Raw genomic sequence first — 18,737 nt, 5'->3', positions numbered from 1 at the left:
TAAGAAAACCATGTCCCTGCTAAAAGAAGGAGGTGGCTCTGCTGACCTCCCTGAGAGGTGTCAAAAGGATACTAAATCCTCTGAAAGGACTACATACCACAGATTGTGTTGTTGGATTGGGTTTGGTTTTTTTTTTTTTAATAATACTGAATCACTTGATTTTTTTTCTGATGTGTTGCATTGGCTGAAAAATAACTGGTGCTTTGCTTTACGTTTACAGTATTACATTTAACATATTTTTTTAAAAACTTGCATCCAGCTACTTAATTCATTTTGTTAAGTAAATATTTCATTTTTGGGCAAAGGAAGAAAACTCTTTTGCGCTGGAGCCGTACCGAGCTCTTAGCACCTCTCTGGAGCCACGCTGCGTGATCCAACCCAGCCACCTGCTGGTCAGCTGGCCGCTGCGCACAAATTGCAGGCAGGTATTTCTTGACAGCAGAGGGGTTTGGTACTGTCTGAGTTCGGGGGGAGGCTACAACCGCGCATCCACAGTTTGTTCAGAGCAAGTTCCGCAGACCGGGAGGTCTGGTCTCTGGGGATGCAGTTCCAAGTAGGGAAGCCAACTTTAACTTTCCTGCAGCAGGAAATTCAGCTCATTACTCTTTATGTTTCAAGATATGATGCTGGACCTTGGCCTTGATCGAAGGTTTTCAATATATCACCTGGAAAATCTGTGCTAACAGAAAATCTGTGCTAACAGTCCATGCAGAAAATTCTGATTACTGTCGTCTCTTGACTAAAGGGTATTTGTATTGGAGATTAATTTTGTTGGAAGGCTCCTGGCTTGGTAGTCTTCATATTAAGTTCTTGTGCATGACAAAAATGTAGGACTTAAGCCAAGGATCATGGTGTAACTGAAATGTTTCAGGAATTAAACTGATTGCATGGCTGCATACTGTTACAGGGTTTCAGTCAGATTCTTTAAACGTTTCTATGTGTTCTCATTCCTCAAGTAAGTACCCCTGTTCTTCACAGCAGGATGGCTTAGCATGGTAGGAGCTACTTTGTTGAGTTGGTGTCTGCCCTTTCAAGATACGTAGAAAGATGGGAACAGAGGTGAAAACATGGATTATATTAATTTTGCCAAGAGTATTTTGGATTACTTATGCCAATGAACCGATGTTCATTTTAATTCCTAAGATACAGAGAGTTGATGGTAAGTATTTCTTTAAATGCCCCCTCATTTGCAAGCCAACCCCATCTTGAAAAACAAATTAAATCAATGGATTGGTAAACTTAAAGATGTTTTTCTGTCTTACAGGTGTACGAGGGGTTGATGTGCTTCCTTTTGACAAAACGGGTAGTTAGAAGTGTTGCGCTATTGCAGTCTGAGGTATTTTTCCATTCTTATTTTCAGTAAAAAGAATGGGATAACCTAACCAGATTTTCTTAACTTTGCTGGCACCTACAAATGCTGGAGTCTAGCTTGCTATAAAGTTGTATCCAAGGGAAACACCAGACTGTAGTTTCTTGCCTGCAGTTGGCAGAAATCTTTACTCAAAGCCTTAACTTTCTGTTTACAGCTGTTCTTTTAGTTATTTAAGACTAGATCAAACTTCCCTTCTTACAACAAATTGTGTCCCAGATGTTACAGCAAAAGTTGCACAGAAGTTTCACAGAATGATAATCATGTGTTTTGCCCTGCCTGCCTCTAGTACCCCCTGTTCTGGAGCAACTTGGGGTATCCAAGATGGACCTGATGAACATCCTCTGTGGTGGTCTCCACTCAGCAAAGATTTATAGAATCATAGAATTGTCCAGGTTGGAAGGGGGACCTTTAAAATCATCTGGTCCAACCATCAACCTAACTGATAAAAACCATCACTAAACCATGTCTCTAAGCCCTATGTCTACCCATCTTTTAAATACCTTCAGGGATGGTGCCTCAACCACTTCCCTGGGCACCCCATTCCAATGCTTAATAATCCTTTCAGAGTAAAAATTTTTCTGAACATCCAATCTGAACCCCCCTGGCGCAACTTGAGGCCATTCCCTCTTGTCCTATCGCCTGTAACTTGGGAGAAGAGACCGACCCCCGGAGGTGGAGTTTAGCTGATAGTCTCTTATCAGCCCAAAAAGCCTATGGCTGTGGAGGCTACAGCCAGTCCAGCTGTGCAGAGAGTATTATTTTTCTCTGCAGTATCTCCTCTGAGTTCCTTGCAGGCCACTGCAGAATTGCAAACAGAAACAGTCTCTCCTGTGTTCTTAGGGCTCCTGTGATGGTCCTGCCTCTGTCCTGCAAGGAAAGCGCAGAGGAAGAAAATTGGCATTGCTGAGCTTGTGGCTGAAATGAGGAAAAAGAACAAGTGTGGCAGCATGGAGAGAGTGGAAGTGAGGCACTAAGAAAGCCTGCAGGTAAGGCAAATGAATTTAAAAATAATTATTGACTGTAGCTGTTTGTCCCCTTAAATGTGGCCAAAAAAACTCTGCATCAATAGAAGCAAGAGCTGGAGGTGACAGGAAATGCAACAACGCTGTATAGTCTGTGCAACAAATACCATGGGTTTCCAGTGGAAGATGGCGTAAGGGTGATACTTAAGGATTTTCTGTAGTCAATATGAATTGTGATTCAAGTAAATACAGATTTTTCTGCCCCTGAATAAACTGTGGGTTCTCTCTTTGTAAATACTTAGTCAGTGCTTCTTTCTCCCACTATCAGCCTCTGAGCACTCGTGCATTATCCATACAGTGCTATACTGCAAATTTTCTCTGATTTGGCTGTCCTCCTGTTATTTGGAAGGGGACAAAGACCCGTAGCCCTGTGCAGAGCCTGGGTCTTTTCCTTATCTACCAACTCATGCCTCCATCCACAGTGTGTGACATGATATATAATTATTATTTTATAATGTGTGGTGATATTATGGAAAAAGGATAAGGGATCTATTCTCCACACTCCCCTACTGTTGATGAGGCTATGCCTATTCATGGACCAAATTGCAAATTCTCTAAGAACTGCAGGAAAAAAATGTTTAGGTCAGATAGATATATCATGAAGGTAATAAATTAAGTATTCTATACTAATAGATAAGGTATGACATAAAGGGGATGTGGGGATGCAGATGTAGGCATTGTCTTTCCTGTAATTTTACAGACAAGTTATGCAACAATAGAAGCTGCAGAAGATTGTTATATTAAGTACCCGCAAAGGATCATTCCTTTTTCCTCATATTACAGAGAAAATACCATAACTGTAAGCTATAAACTGTAAACCGACAAGTCTCCCAGCTGTCTAGCAGAGGCATTGTGTTCTATCTGGTAAAAAACAACTGAGGTGGCTGAAATCATAATATGACTACATTAAAAAAAAAAATAATACTTACTGTGTCAATCCCATAATAAAGATTAACTAACTTTTGAAAAAAAGCAGATGAGCACCTTCAGCGTAGTACTAGAAACACAAAATATATGACAGCAAAAATTGCAGTTGAAGGGGAAGAATTTCTCGTGCTTTGTAAAACTTTTCCACAACTTTTTGTGATACAGCGTATGATAGCCAGAAGATGATTACTCATGGAGCCCTGAGATTAAATGCAAAGTGACTGCCCAGGGTTGTACATGTGCTAATGCAAGAAGTAAGGCTTTCCATACCTGTGAAGGCTTAGACATTACCGTTTACTTTCTGTGGCATCTTTATTAGAAGTCATTGCCTAGAACAGAGGATATATTGGTTAGTTATAACCTGTCAGTGGGCTATAATTATTTTTTCAAGACCGGATTAGCTCAAGATTACCAACTAACAAACACTGAAGACTGTAACAAAAATATGAGTTTTGCTTTGCTGGGCTAGTATTTGGAGGACATAAAGTGTTGCTATTTGGGTCAGATATTAGAGGACATTCCTGGTGCATGCTTATGGAGTATGCTAGCCAGGGTTTAGTGATGAGGAATACCAGCAAAGTATGAAGACAAGTTTAGAATTACTAGCAAGACATTTCAGATTCTTATTCTTGGTAATGTTAGCTTTTATATATTGCAAGAAATCGAAACTACCAAGACAATTCAGCTGTAAAATACGTCACAACTATTCTTTTCTGGGGTTGGACATGCATTGCCAAAGGTTTTGGTCAACAGCTGCCCTGTCTTGTCTAAATGGTGGGTTATAAAACTGGCAGCAAGTATCTTCAACAGCACCTGATGAGGCCCAGAAGCTGATAATACTGATAGTTTTTTAAAGCTTTAAGCAAAGTGTCTTTCTGAGCAAGTCTTTCAACAAGCTTGATTTATGTAAATTTGCATGTTTTTCTTTTTAACCCATAATTCCCTTGTTTTTGTTGTTTCGTTGGAACTTTCTCATTACTTTAATTAATGCAGTAATTAATTAGATTAGTATTTTTATCCTGCTAGTCCTCTGAAAGGCATGGAGGAATAAGGCAAGATACGGTCATGAAAAGGTCTGAAAACTGAAAAGTTAATGGATTTTGATTCTATAAAAGTCCAGGTTAGCAAAAGTTTTCATAGCCTGTAGATCTGAGCCAGGGATCTTGCCTGGTGCTCACCTGGGAGCTTTTGAGCACTGTGTGGAGGAACATGTGGATTTAAGGTGGAAGTAGGGGTATAAGACTCCTGATTGCTTAAATGTAGCTGAATCTACACAGGAATAATGGAGTGAGGAGGCGCCACCTGAAACACTGGTTCGGAATAATCCCAGCAGCCAGGACTGCTGTGATCAGCACCAGTCATGAGGCTTCAGGCACAGAATTGGGATGGGAGCTTGGGGACAGGTCCCCACAAAGCAGCTCTTTCAGAACTGGAGCAGACCAGCGGTGGTGAGTCCTCCCTCCCTGATCCCCATGCCTACTGCTCGGAGGAGCTCAGCCTGCAAGAAGGGAGCCGAGTAGGTGTAGCATGGGGTGAGTTATGTGAGGTGGACGCACACTAATATTTTTCCTTGTGACTGAGCGTATGCTGCTGGGTAATATGCCTTGTCCTTATCTCCTTCCCTTACTTCTCCCTTCCCTTTGAAACTATCAGTCGTCTCCCCCAGTTTCAGCGCGGGGTTAGTCAAGGTATCTTTTCCAGCGCTGGAGTAAGCCTAAGCAGCATGTGTTCGCCTCCAGAGGGCAGCACAGCTTGGCAAAATGTTCAGAGCTGCTTTTTCATTCCTCAACTCCCACTAGGTTTTTCTGTCAGTCCTGAACGAAAAGAGATTTTGCCCCTCAGGACAGCTCCATCAGACAGTGCAGTCTAATGGGCTACTAAAATGTTGGCAACAACAAGTTAAAGTTTCAAAGCCTCATCGTGCTTCATGGCCTCTTTCCAAGCAAAGTATTATTTACCTTTTCCCTTCCTCCCTATGGTAATTAGCAAGATGCTAGGCTGAAAATGGAGTGGCTGCTCCCTGCTCTCTCCCTCCTGCTGATGTGCATCTTTTTTATATTACTTCTAAAGAGCGTCATCTCCACTGTTTGAAGAACTCCATGCTGCATTAAAAAGTTCATCAGAACCAGATGCACTCACAAACAGACATCTCGCCCTGCACCGTTTCCTGTCCCTCAGAAACAGACCCAAGGCAAAAACGTCCATTTCTTCTCAGGATGACATGTAAAGTCTCCATGTAGGATTGGCAATGCTGCTTTCATCAAGCAGAAGCCAATCTCCTAGTGAAATTGCTTCAAGAGCACAAGATGAAAGCATGAAATTAAAAAATAATGACGTATATGTCTTTGTTTTCTGGCTTTAGAGCCCCCGGGGCTTACCTTTTGAAGCTCACTTAAGGGCAAGAATGGTCTCTTCTTAAGAATCGCATGTTGATATACTGGCGTATTTATTTGTCTTCAGAGTGTAGAGTGTCACTGAAAAATTAGGGATGAGGTTTGGATCCCATCAGGTGACAGTTGCTTCCACTGTGAAGGAGCACCAAGCACTATCAAAATCTGCCATACCATGACCTCTTTTTCTCTTATATAAGTTGTTCCACTAAAAAGTAACACAGACCGTGAGAAAAGCCACGGCATAGCCCACGTTGGGGAATTCAATACACGTGAGAAAAAGCTTGTACTGATATAAGCTGTTTCTCCCAATAGTAACATACCAGTGTCAAAGATATGGATAGCAAGAAACATTAATTAACGCACCCAATGAATTCCACTGCAGTTTTTTAGAAAATTATCTAATGAATATTGTTTCCATTATTTAGCTAGTTTGACTCTCACAGATAAAAAACTGGATGATGTAGCTGGTAAGGAGTTGTCCAAGCTTTTATACTAAATATTTATGTGAAACCATGTCTTCTATTTTAGTTTTCTTGTTCTGTTTTTCATGCACAAAGAGTTTAAATCTTCAGTTAACCTCTGGGCTTTTTTTCCCTTTTCTGTGAGTGTTTTCTCTTGTCTTAAAAGAAAAATTCTTGGCCAAAATGACTGTCTATCATTTTCCATGATATGACTTAAAAATAAAAGTAATTAGGCAAGCTGGTTGTTTGAAGTTCTATTTAACCTGAAGATACGTTTTCTGGCCGACGTGGTTAATTCATCATCTGAATTGCCAAGAGCCACTGCGCATGTTCAGTGTGTTTCCAGCCAGGCTGCACTCTCCAGGATTTTGTCTGTGGTTTTTGTCTTTTATTAAGTAGTCAGGAATTGCATAGGGCTCTTGATGAATATGGATAAGAATATGTATTTAATTGGTACCATAAGATGACATGACAGAGCTAGACAGGTTTGCTACAGTTAAAAAAATAAAAATTAAAAAAAAAGCCCGTTTCTGATTTCAGTTGCACCTTTTTATCTCAATAGGTTCAAATGAATTGCCATGGTCTTACTCCTGTCCAGTGAAATCTTGTTGGCGGCCAGTCACCAGTGGTGTCCCTCAGGGCTCAGTTTTGGGGCCAGTCTTGTTTAATATCTTTATTGATGATCTAGATAAGGGGATTGAGTGCACCCTCAGTAAGTTTGCAGATGACACCAAACTAGGTGGGAGTGTTGATCTGCTTGAGGGTCGGAAGGCTCTACAGAGGGACCCGGACAGGTTGGATCAATGGGCCAAGGGCAATGAGATGAGGTTTAATAAGGCCAAGTGCTGGGTCCTGCATTTCAGTCACAACATCCCCAGGCAACGCTACAGGCTTGGGGAAGAGTGGCTGGGAAGCTGCCCAGCAGAAAAGGACCTGGGGGTGTTGGTGGACAGCCGGATTAATGTGAGCCAGCAGTGTGCCCAGGTGGCCAAGAAGGCCAATGGCATCCTGTCCTGTATCAGGAATAGCATGGCCAGCAAGAGTAGGGAAGTGATTGTGCCTCTGTACTCAGCACTGGTGAGGCCTCACCTTGAGTGCTGTGTTCAGTTCTGGGCCCCTCACTACAGGAAGGACATTGAGCTGCTGGAGCGTGTCCAGAGGAGAGCCACCAAGCTGGTGAGGGGTCTAGAGAACAAGACATATGAGGAGAGGCTGAGGGAACTGAGCGTGTTTAGTTTGGAGAAGAGGAGGCTGAGGGGAGACCTCATTGCCCTCTACAACTACCTGAAAGGAGGGTGTAGAGAGGTGGGTGTTGGCCTCTTCTCCCAAGGGAATAATGACAGGACCAGAAGAAATGGTCTAAAGTTGCAGCAGGGGAGGATTAGAGTAGATATTAGGAGGAATTACTTTGCTGAGAGAGTGGTCAGGCACTGGAACAGCCTGCCCAGGGAGGTGGTGGAGTTGCCATCCCTGGAGGTATTTAAGAAACATGTAGACATGGCACTTCAGGGCATGCTCTAGTGCCCAAGATTGTTGGGTTGCGTCTGTTTGTGGGTGTGGTTTTTTTGTTCGGTGGGGTTTTGTTTTGAGTTTGGTTTGTTTTTTTGTTTTTTTTGTGGTTGGACTCGATGATCTCAAAGGTCCCTTCCAACTATGAATATTCTGTGATATTAAAAAATCAACACAAATATCTGTCTCCAATACATCTGAGGACTTGCTCAGGTTTATGTGCTTTACCAGGATTTTGGTCATATCTAAATACCTAAAAACATTTAACAGTGAAAGTATTACTAAACATGCTCTGAGTTAACTCATCTGTGTAAATTTATCTCTAGGATAAAGTGACTTAAAACCCAGAGACACCTGTCCTCCTTATCCACGCTACGGTATTTACTTACCAGGAAGAGCGACTTAAACTGTATGAATCAGATAGAAAGCAGCCAAATGGTGGTGGTGGGTGGTGGTTTCTCTTTTTAAGTTACCGAAATCAAATGGCTATCATAAAGAGTCCGTGTAAGCAGTAGTACAAAGTCTGGCTTACTCATCACACCAGAGCGAGCAAATATTGCTCTGAGTTTGGGATTGTTACAAAGCCAGGTCTGCTTAGGAGAGGCCAAAATAGAAAGTGAACTCCCTCTGCTGTCATCTGAAACTCACATGTTGTCTTCTCAAACCAGCAGCCTGTTGCAAATTGGTTTTGAACGGGGAGGTTCATGCTCAAGTACTTATCAGCCCCTCCTAGGAAATTTAACTGCAGTCAGTCTGACTTTAATCTTGTGGCCCCCTGGGTTAACAGAAAAAAACGGTTTAATATGTGGGAAGTGTTTTGTTTTTTGTTTTTTTTTTTATATATTGTGGGTGTGGATTTATGACTGCTACTTAGCTAAGACTAAGGTTGGGCTCCTGATTTTATATTGAGACTTCTGATGTGACATTTTCTCATCTTGTGTGTTGTATCTTTAACTCATAAAAATTACATTTTCTTCCTTTTTCCTCAGGTAAAGCATCTCATGCTGAAAATGACCATGCTTTGAACTCAGTGAGACCTGTGTTCATTCCATAGTTCTGAAAATTAAAAATGAACAAGTCCTTTGCATGAGCTAGTTGAAACAGCATTTTATTTATTTAGAAATGTGAGTACAGTTGGCATTCCAGTTTTCCCAGCTGAAGTCAGCCCTTGTCAGTCACTTAGTTCTGACAGGAGCACAGGAAAAAAAATGAATAATAAGGAAAAACACAACCATCTTATTGTGGGACATGAATTCTGGGAGGGGAATATTTGCCAGCAGGTTTGCTGGGTTTTTTAAAATGGTTGAATGTGAAGCTGACTTTCTTGAGATTCTTATTGCTGAGATTTTTTTGTGCATCCTGTCTGTAGAAAGCCAAATTTGTCTCAATATAATGGTTCAGTTACTGAATACTGAGACCAAAGTAATAAAGAAATACATGAGCCTTCTCATAAAGCTACGCTGATTTATACTATTATGCAAGGTTTTATCTTTCTTCTGATCTCCTGGTAATTACAGCCCTAAAAGCTTTTAGACGTCATGTATCTTGCGTGCACTGACTGCGTCTAGGCATATAAAGATAAGGATGTAATTACAACGGAGTTTTTGAGCCTTAGTCAAAACCCATCTATGGCAGCAGAAGCTTTTTGCTAGAAGGCTGAAGATGAAAGCCCAGAAACCCAGAACTAATGCGGTGCCAGACTGTTCCAAATTTTACATTGGTTTTGTGCTACTATTTTTCTCAGATATTTGCAAAGCATTGGGTTTTCAAAGCGTTCGGCACAGAAGGGGTTACGTCCACATCTGCCCTCTGCAATCCACGCTCTCCTTTACCAATCTGCTGGAGCCTTTGCAACTGAGGTATTGCTGACACGGAAACGAATTTACTAATGTACAGGCCAAGTGCTTGTGGCATTTCACACAAACCGTTCCTCTCTCGCTCTTCCCTGTGGGTGCTTGCAGCTGCGGTCATTACACCGAGCAGGGGAAGCTGACGGTTCACGCAATCACCTCTTCTACTGAGTAATTTGTTTTTCAGTATTTTCACCTACTCTGAACAGGCCAAGGACTTCACGCAGCTGATCACACCTGCTGCACCAGTGGTTTTGTATGGAACCAGCCTTCAGACAGACAGTTATTTTTGTACTCTGAAATACTAAACTCTCTGCAGAAATTTCCATTTTGAACACAAGTTTAAGAAAAAGATTTTTATTTGTTGCTTAGAGACAAAATCAATATACAGTTTGCAATTACAGAAATTGTACCACTTAAAACTGAGGTTGTAAAGGTAAACATTACAGTACCCAAGATATACACAAGAAAATAACCTCCAGAAATAAACACAGAACACTAACAGTATGTAATCACAGTGGCTTTCAGGCATAAGGCTTTTGTGTATAAAGAGGTAGTGGAAGTCAGCTCTATAAATGTTGAATACATAAAGTACATGAAGACATATCCAATATTTACTGCAGATCATACACAGTCATCCTCTGGGAAGCTGAAGTATTTTTTGAGGATCACACAGATTCTGGCCAGAATCTAATGTCATATTGAAAGATTCTGAACTTGCAGAAAGGCATCCGTTAGCTGCAAGCACCTAAAATGTCTAAGTCCTGACGCACTTTCACATCCTCAGTAACTAAAATGGCACCAGACTATATATTTTAAAAATCCTCTTTAAACATGTCACCTGAATTTGTAATTAATTTCTTCTCCTCATCATCATTCAAAACCTGCAAGTTTTTTGGCTAATGACTGGAAGGGGTTACTTTTGTTTAAATAGCCTAATCCTTTCTCTATTAATAAATGTCTCTAAACAAATGTTATCTGACCTTCTAGTTCAGGACAGAAATGGGTAAACTCAGCTGTTCAGGAACATGCCTTTTGGTGCCCACAAGTATTTTATTAAGATAGCTTTGAAAAGCAAGACTTCAGGGAGGAATACCTTTGCAAGAACATCCTAGTATACGTGCATAGGGAATGGCTGGATTATTTTAAGTTATCACAACAGGGGGCTGTCAACACAGAGAAACCCATGCAAGGACGCGTACAGGGTGATCCTGTGCTATAGAAGGCACAAATTTCTTCCCAGAGTATTTCTAGTCCAATTTCAAAAGACTTCTTCTGCCTCCAGTTAAGATTTTCCCAGTTATTAAAGATTATATCAATCTCAAGAAAGAAAAATAAATTTCTCCTCAGTTTTTCTGGGATTATTTTAATGGGAAAGGCAGACTCTCATTCCAACCTACTAGGAACTCAAGGCAGGAGCATTAACTTCCTACATCAGAATACAACTCATTCAGGAGCAAAGCGTTCATTGACTACAGCAGGAACTGGTCTGCAAGTGCTGAGTTCTCTTTTATGGAGAAGCATATCTGCCGAGGAAAAGTATGCTTTGCGTTGGGTTGTGGCGAATAAAGAAAAGGAAAGGATGGTCAGCATTGAAATCCTCTTCCATAACCATGCAGAGCATAGCAATGCCAGCAGTGGCAGCTGCCGCTTCTGTGCCTTCCTCGTTCACTTCTACAAAAGCCTTGTGGACAATTTTAGAGAGGAAGAGGTCGCGTGCCCCTGATATTCCTGACAAGTCAGCCTTGCTGCCGTCAAATACATCCAACAAGCCCATAGCAGCTAAATCTGATTTAAGGTCATAGCTTTCTTCTAGCTTAAACTTTGGCAAATGCACATGAACATCAGTGGAATACAGATGCTCTGGACGTGTCCATTCCTGGAGCTTCTCTAAGGTAAGCTGCTTTTCCAGCTAGAATGAAAGAGACAAGGATCATTACGCATCACCAGTGCAGAAATACTTCATTTTCAGTAACATTTACAAGGCTTTATAAAGCACTCTACAACTGTAAAGCAACTATACAAAAATGACCATACCCATATCTTTTATAGCTCCATATAGATTAAACAAACGTTATTAAAATCAAGTTGAGTCAGTGCCGTTTTTACTTTACAAAGTAATGCAGACATTTGCTTCTTGCTGCAACGTACAGAAGGGAAAAACATGCACTGATAGCAACTAAACCCATTCTTACTGTTTAATCTAACTAATGCAATTACATAATTAAAAAAAAGTAACAAAATCAATCATCAGAGAGCTCAAAGAAGCGGATGTGTTCCCGGCCATTTAATGAAAAACAGTCTCACTACTTTAAGGCTACGAAAATACTTCCAAGGGTAATGAAAGAGAAGTTCTGTCATTAAAGATGGCAAGGCAAGATAATTCTCATAGTTAACTTTGTTTTCCCAGTCTCCCTCATGGCTGAGTTCAGCTAGCCCAAGGGCACGTGAACACAAGCCTCAAAACCAGGATACAACTTCTCTTCCTGATGCAGCACGCGCACGTATTCTTCACTGCAGTGCTAGCAGAGCACTGTCTAAAAAAATGCTTTGGTAGATATGGGGCTCTGAGAACATGGGTTCATTAAGGCTTTAATTTTGAGTGGTTGCACTTATCCATTAAATAACTGCATTAGCTTAGGTGGGTCACCTTCTGCAGTCCAGTGGAGTCGTCTTCAATGTCATCAGGTAACAGGATGATCATACTAAGTTCTCTTCCATCGTAAGGCAGCTCTAAAACACGCAACTTCTCTTCAGGGATATACCCAAAACGGAATTTCTTTTTCTGATACATCATTTTCACCGTCTTTCTTTCATTCTGGATGGACACGAGGTATCAAAAGTAAAAGTTAAGAAAATACTAATTTTAAGTACTGATAGGAAACAAGTAAGTTAAAAATTGCTTTCTTGCAAAAACTTCTCCTCCATTATATCAGGTGATTACAAAACTGCCTTCATCAGGCTCCTGACTGCCTGTTTAATAACAGTTTCTTCTCAAGACATAATGTGTTCGTATTATATTTGGTTCTCTTTTACCTTCTACACCACAGTCCTTGCAGAAACCGAAACAACTTCTTTGAGTTGCTGTACCTTTATATTGTTCTAGCCCCAAAAACGACAGCATTAAAAGTCAACAAAGATCAACTCTGTTCAGCATAAAGCAGATGACTGTACACTCTCTCGTAAAGCTGCTCACATAAGCAGAATATAGAACAAGAAAATGGGGCTTAACCACAATATGCAATCACTTTAATACTGTTTACCCACCATCACAAGCAGGCACGGTTCATAGCAGCTGAAACTGGTAGCAGACAGAAACTGCCAGGTACCAGCAGGGTCCTAAATCTATACGTGAGAATTGTCTCTGATGCTATACCAGTAAGTGAGAGAACAAATAGCTTGCTGAATACAGAAAACTACTGAAATTGATAAAAAACCCTTTGGGTGAACTGAAAACATTCATGCAAGACTTCGTGGGTTTTTTATCATTCTATCTGTAAGCAGAACTTCACTTTAGCACCTATATTATTTGAACTTTTCGTTATATATACTACCAAGACATATCTGTATTACCTTATTTAACCGAAACGGCATGTCAGTGGTGTCAGCTTCTTTAAATTTCTCTGCCCAGTTCCCTTTGAAATAAATAGCATTCACCAGTACGAGCCTGGTTGCATTATCAACTGAGCCTTCAGACAGCAGATTAGGGATTTTACCTTCAGAGGAGGCACAAAAAAAAAAAGTCACAACAAAATCTTTTAATAAGATAATGACATATAAAACATACATGGAGAAACTGATGCCATAGAAATACTACAACTATAAGCAAGTAAGAAAGTGTGTTTCAGTACCTGTCTCTTTACTTCACCATACTTTTTGATAGGACACACTACTGTAACTTTTGATAAATAGTAATTTGATGAAACTGTAATATTTTTAGCTTCAACTGTCACATATGACTCCTCATACAAGAACTAGAAAACACATTTAGGATTACTGGGTTTAGAAATATATATACAATATGGACAGGGACTGTCTGAAACAAGTTCTCCAACTCGTGAGTATAAAACTGATATGATGCCTAAACATAAGTCATCTCTCCTGCACTCATCAGCCTGAACACAAATAATGGAAAAGTCTCAGGACTTATGGTACTGTTTAAACTCTTGCTTAAGTATTTTCTGGTTCTGTCAATGCATCAAGTGAATATCCCTGGACAAAATTAAATTGTTCTAAAGGTGGCAGGAAATAAAGCCTACTCTGACTCCCAAATTACGAAACACAGCCCATTACTTTATTAACCAAAGTAGTTTACCTTCAGTTTTCTCCTCTACCCACTGGTTAATTTCTTTCCTGGCTTCCTCACAAGCCTGAAGAAAATCAACTGCAGCCAAATCAGCTCCATATAATTTCTGAGTATTAGTCAGGAAATCCTAGATTTTGGAACAATAAGAATAGCTTTCAGTGCATGCAGATAAGAAAACATTTCTTTATGATGTAGATAAGGTGCATGTCAAACAGATTATCACCCGATCTGAGGTGGGGTTTTAACAGTGCACTGCCTGGGGGTGTTCTGGGGTTGGGTTGGGCTTTTTAACTCTTCTCAGAGTAAGTCTCATAGTACACCTGTCACATATAGAGCTGATGGGGTGCTTACTGCAGGTGTTGCAATATTTACCTGTCATTCTCCTGAAACAGGCTCAAGCACAGCTAGAATAAAACAAAACTCTCCGAAAGAGCTGAAGAGGGATAAAAATAGCAACCCAGGTACACACAAAGGTATAATTCACTGGTGAAGAGGCATGTTGTTTAGACATGTTGGGCATCCCCTCCCAAATAAATACAGCGTTTTCAAAAATATTTAAGCAATGTGGTACTAGACCAATGAAAATCCTAAAAAGATGATTGCAACAGACACAGAGCTGGTTGCATCCTACAAAGCTGGTTGCAACAGAGTGGGATGTTATGATAGTTACTCTAAACTAAGAGCCTGGACAAGTAATTTTTCTCTTGAGCCCAAGAGCAGCAGAACCAAACAAGCAATGAAAAGGATTTGCTGTGTAACGTTGGTTAGGTGAGATGCACACATGTCTACGGGTATGGAAATGCACATGCACGTATGCAACGCTTTTGTTGACTGCCCAGTAACATTTAGAAATAAGCCTAGAAATATTTCTATTTCATAAATAGTCAAATAGCTGCATTTTCCCACCAGGTTCCACCACACCGTCACGATCTGCACCAGCATACCGGCAAAAATTTGTAGGACTTCTCTCCAAAAAGCCGATTGGCAAGCCGTAAGAGATAGGGAGCATCACTTCTGTTTATATCCGTAGTCAGAGCCTGAAATCTTGAATGAACATCTGCAACTTCGTCAAAATGAAACGTCTGAAATAAAAGAAGTGAACAAGCTGCTGCTAATACTGTCTCTGAAGAATTTCACTGAATTTCACTGAATTTTTAGACTTGGAAGGGACCATAAAGATCATCTAGTCCAACTCCCCTGCTGAAGCAGGATTGCCCAGAGCATGTTAGAGCATGTTACTCAGGACTGCATCCAGGCGGGTCTTGAAAATCTCCAAAGAAGGGGACTCCAAGAACATACAGTACATACAGGAGACTCCAAGAACATACAGTATATCTATAGGGTGGGTCTGATCAGCTGGTAGGTAGGTTGAAGAAAGAGAAAAGAGGCTGAAAGCTGCTTAGAGACTTCTCTAAACCTCAAAGAATGAAATTGTGCTACACTGCCTGTATCCACTGCTTGTATTAAGCTCCTGGTTTATAGGCAGTCACAGCTGAAGCTGTTGATCATAACCCCACAGGTCCCGTCTGGGTGAGGTCTGCACCCCTCCCCTCCCGTGGGGCACTGGGCACAAGGACTCATTCCCAGGTGCGGAACTGAAAAGACAGATGATACCACAAAGACACTTCACCTTTCTTGCTTCCCCCTTTGGCACAAGGGAACCTGGGGTTCTGCTTTTCAGAACATACAATCAAATCTGGCACAGGGCTTATCTGAGCACTCAAGAAAGGCGAGGTCTTAAGAAAACTCAGAACAATTATCTTTTATGGTTTTATGAAAATATAACTGCTTTTATATATATGTAATTGTATCATCTTAAATGCATTACTGCAGTCTCTCTCTACTAGTACCTCCTTTGCCAGAGGCAAGCTGGCTAGCCAAGGCTTACAGATACGACAGCGAGAGCTGCCAGACCTCACTGAGAGGGAAGACTAGACCAAAATAGGAACAGTCACATTAAAACTTAAATCCTGTATTTCTCAGCAGTGAAGCCCAGTGTGAAACAGCCACTGGATTCAAAGGAAAGCCCTCATTTTATCTCACTGGGTTTTTGGTCAGATCTTGCTGCCTGTGTTACTGCAAGCTATGTTGTGCATACAAGTTACTGAGCAAAACATCACGGAGGCAACTTACAATAGGGTTATGATCACAGAAACAAATTTCTATATGCTTGCAAACATCCCTTGACAGTTACCAGTCACTGTGCCTTAATTAGCTATGGTTTCGTAAGTAAAGCCAGGGTATGGGAACATGCATTATTGAAGGTGACTGCGCTGACACATTTTTTCCCCCCCAAGTTCCTTTTGCATGATTTCTGCTGTCAGTAGGTTTATCTTAGGCGGGGTTGTCAGTTTGATTATATGAAATATATGTTCAAAGTCTGTTTGTACAAGTAGTGAGAAAACAATGTTATTGTCTTAGTCAGTAAGCACAGCACCCCTCAACAGTATAAAACAGTTCCTTCTAAAGTCCAGAATACAAAGGTGAAATTATTCATAGGCACATACATGATGATGACTGCAACGAGAAGTCTCATATGCCCTTTTGCACTACTGGGTGTTAGCCTAACAAAGGGAAAAAATAACAGCAACCGAGTCCTTTCAGTCCAGGAGGCCTCAGGGGAAACTGGTACACTTCTATGTACACCATTTTTGCAATTGGTAATTAGGTGTTTTTAAAACTATCGCAACCTCACTTAAGGCTATGGTAAGAATAAGCATATGTGCTCAGCTCCTCCAAGATACCCGAGTGCCTGTTACCAACATACTGATACTTAAGTAGCATCATCATGTATTATCATACTTCTCATGTTTTAAATATAAAACTATATATCATTATCGTGTTTCTTACAAAATACACAGTATTATTAGCAATAAGCTTACCATTTGTAACCTTGTATTACAAATACAAGAACTACAAATAGTTCTTTGTCAAAATGGCTCACGAAAACTAATACGGCCTTGCTGCTGGAAACTCCAATCAATTTAAATGGAGACTGATTAATTAATGAAATTAGTTTCATACTTCAACAATTAACTTAGTAAGTGAAATTAAGTGAGAAACAGGGGCCATCGCAAATATGGAAAGAGTGCTCTGGAGCAGGGCAGGCAGAAGGTAACTGCAAAAAAGAGCCCAAGGAAGACTCAGCGAGCCTGACAGAAATCTTGTCCTGAGCACATAAAAATAGTACCCTCCTTTCATTTTTCCTCCTCTAAAAAACAACAATTTTTCATGTAAATAAAATATAAAGCACAAGAGAGTTTTTTTTCACTAACCTTCAGCACCTGTGCCTCTGTGTTACCTTTGGCCCCTAAAAGGACCATGGCCAGAGCGGCAGAGACACTGACAGGGGAGAAGAAAACATTTCCTGTTGGGTTGACTTCATTGAACCTTCTGAGCAGGTCAAGTGCAAATCTGCTGTTGGCATTACGCAGGTTCTCCATGGTTATAGCTGGAAAATAAACAGACAGTAAGGACTACAGGAAACACTCATCAAAAACCAACCTAATCCTGCGTGACTCACGGAGTAGAGTCTGAATTAATCTGGTTGCAGCTGGGTACAGAAACATCAAGAATTTAATTGTCAGAGCATCTTCTTCTTCTTCAAAAAAAATCAGACACATTGAAAAAGCGTTTTTTTTCCCCACATAAATCGTATATCCCAACCTTCCTATCACACAAACTTTAAAGACATTATTTAAAAAAATTCCTTGCCCTCTACCTTGAAACAGGAAGCATATGTGCTGGCAGGGTTGCAAGTCAGTCTTTCAGTCTCACAGACCCAGTGCACCCCAGAGAGCTCGCTCATACAGCTTTCCCCCCAAATCTTCTACCCAAATCCTGCACGGAAAGCTCGCACAGTAACTGCTCGGGGAGGTTTAGACACCTTTCTGCAAGCTGCCTGTCTTCATGGCATAAACCACGCCACAAAAAGGTGTCAATCCTGCCAAAGGCTTAAGTACAGGCTTACCTTCAGTGGTGTAAAGCACCACTATCTTCACCAGCCTGCTGTGCCGAGAACAAGCGAGCTACCTGCAGGCAGCAGCCAGCTACAAACACACCTGAGTCCCAAGGGGGCTGAGCAGCCCTAAGCGCATGGGCAAGAGCCCAGGGGTTTGGCTAGCCGAAGGCAACGTACCGGCTGGTGAAGGCAGAAGGGAAGTGCAGAACAGACAGAGCTTCAGGGCTGACACCGGGCCGCCGGAGCAGTGATTCATTTTGGTGAGATGCCCTTAACGTCTTGGCCCTTGGAGCGGGGTGGGGAGAACGGTGGGAGGGCTGGGTCAGGTGTCAAAACCTACCCAAGGGCTACCGGCAGTACCACTCCATGCTGGAAAACCTTCCTGCTCGCCCAGCTCAGATTCCTGCTTCTCTCTGCAGCAGGACTTTTGGATTTGGCAGTTTCCAGCCTGTTTCCTCCTCAAGGAGTTTCATTTTAGACACAGGAATTTGTGCATCTGCCCCCAGCCAGCAGCCCAGTAATGCTGTCGCAAGAACTATCCAGACCCAGCTACCGGAATTTGGGTAGTTCCAGCACAGTCTTTCTACAGGAATTGCGAATTAACACCGTCTGCTTCCACCGCCAAGCCGACAAACGTCCTGCATCTTTGCAACGTACTGTTCCCTAGCTCTGTGCTAAAAAAAGCCCCCCCAAAATAACCACCAAAAAACCAGCGAACAAACCAAACCAAACCTACCCCAAACACAAACTCGAGTATTTTTACTTTCGGTTACCGAACCGCCGCGCTCCGCAAGCGTTCCGCTGCCGCCGGCCCTTCCGCAGCCCCCGCCCCAGGGCCGGCCGCCGCGGGGGCAGTACCGGCAGAGGGGAAGGGGGAAAAAAAAAAAAATAATAAAATCTGCTTTTCCTCCTGTTATTGCCCCATCCCGCCCCAGC

The 18,737-nt window shown here is 41.6% G+C and overlaps 1 protein-coding gene across 3 annotated transcripts; it reads right to left on the bottom strand.

Annotated features, from left to right (window-relative positions):
- Positions 1–9,878: 9,878 nt before the first annotated feature.
- LOC141463667 (leukocyte elastase inhibitor-like) lies at positions 9,879–17,283 on the bottom strand. Of its 3 annotated transcripts, none has more exons than XM_074146201.1 (7): positions 17,116–17,283; positions 15,796–15,810; positions 14,785–14,922; positions 13,850–13,967; positions 13,108–13,250; positions 12,185–12,352; positions 9,879–11,446 (listed from the first exon to the last, which is right to left on the bottom strand). In XM_074146201.1, the coding sequence occupies exons 1-7, from the start codon at positions 17,281–17,283 to the stop codon at positions 11,045–11,047; spliced, it is 1,152 nt and encodes a 383-aa protein (XP_074002302.1). In that variant the 3' UTR covers positions 9,879–11,044. The 3 variants fall into 3 exon arrangements, with proteins under 3 accessions (XP_074002302.1, XP_074002303.1, XP_074002304.1); XM_074146202.1 differs by lacking the exon at positions 15,796–15,810 and adding an exon at positions 15,669–15,690 and having other exon boundaries at positions 14,785–14,903; XM_074146203.1 differs by lacking the exon at positions 15,796–15,810.
- Positions 17,284–18,737: the final 1,454 nt, after the last annotated feature.

This window comes from Numenius arquata, chromosome 4 (genome assembly GCF_964106895.1).
Source record: "Numenius arquata chromosome 4, bNumArq3.hap1.1, whole genome shotgun sequence".
NCBI classification, from domain to species: domain Eukaryota; kingdom Metazoa; phylum Chordata; class Aves; order Charadriiformes; family Scolopacidae; genus Numenius; species Numenius arquata.
Note: the sequence above shows the minus strand (reverse complement) of the source record. Positions and strands in the feature narration are given on the sequence as shown.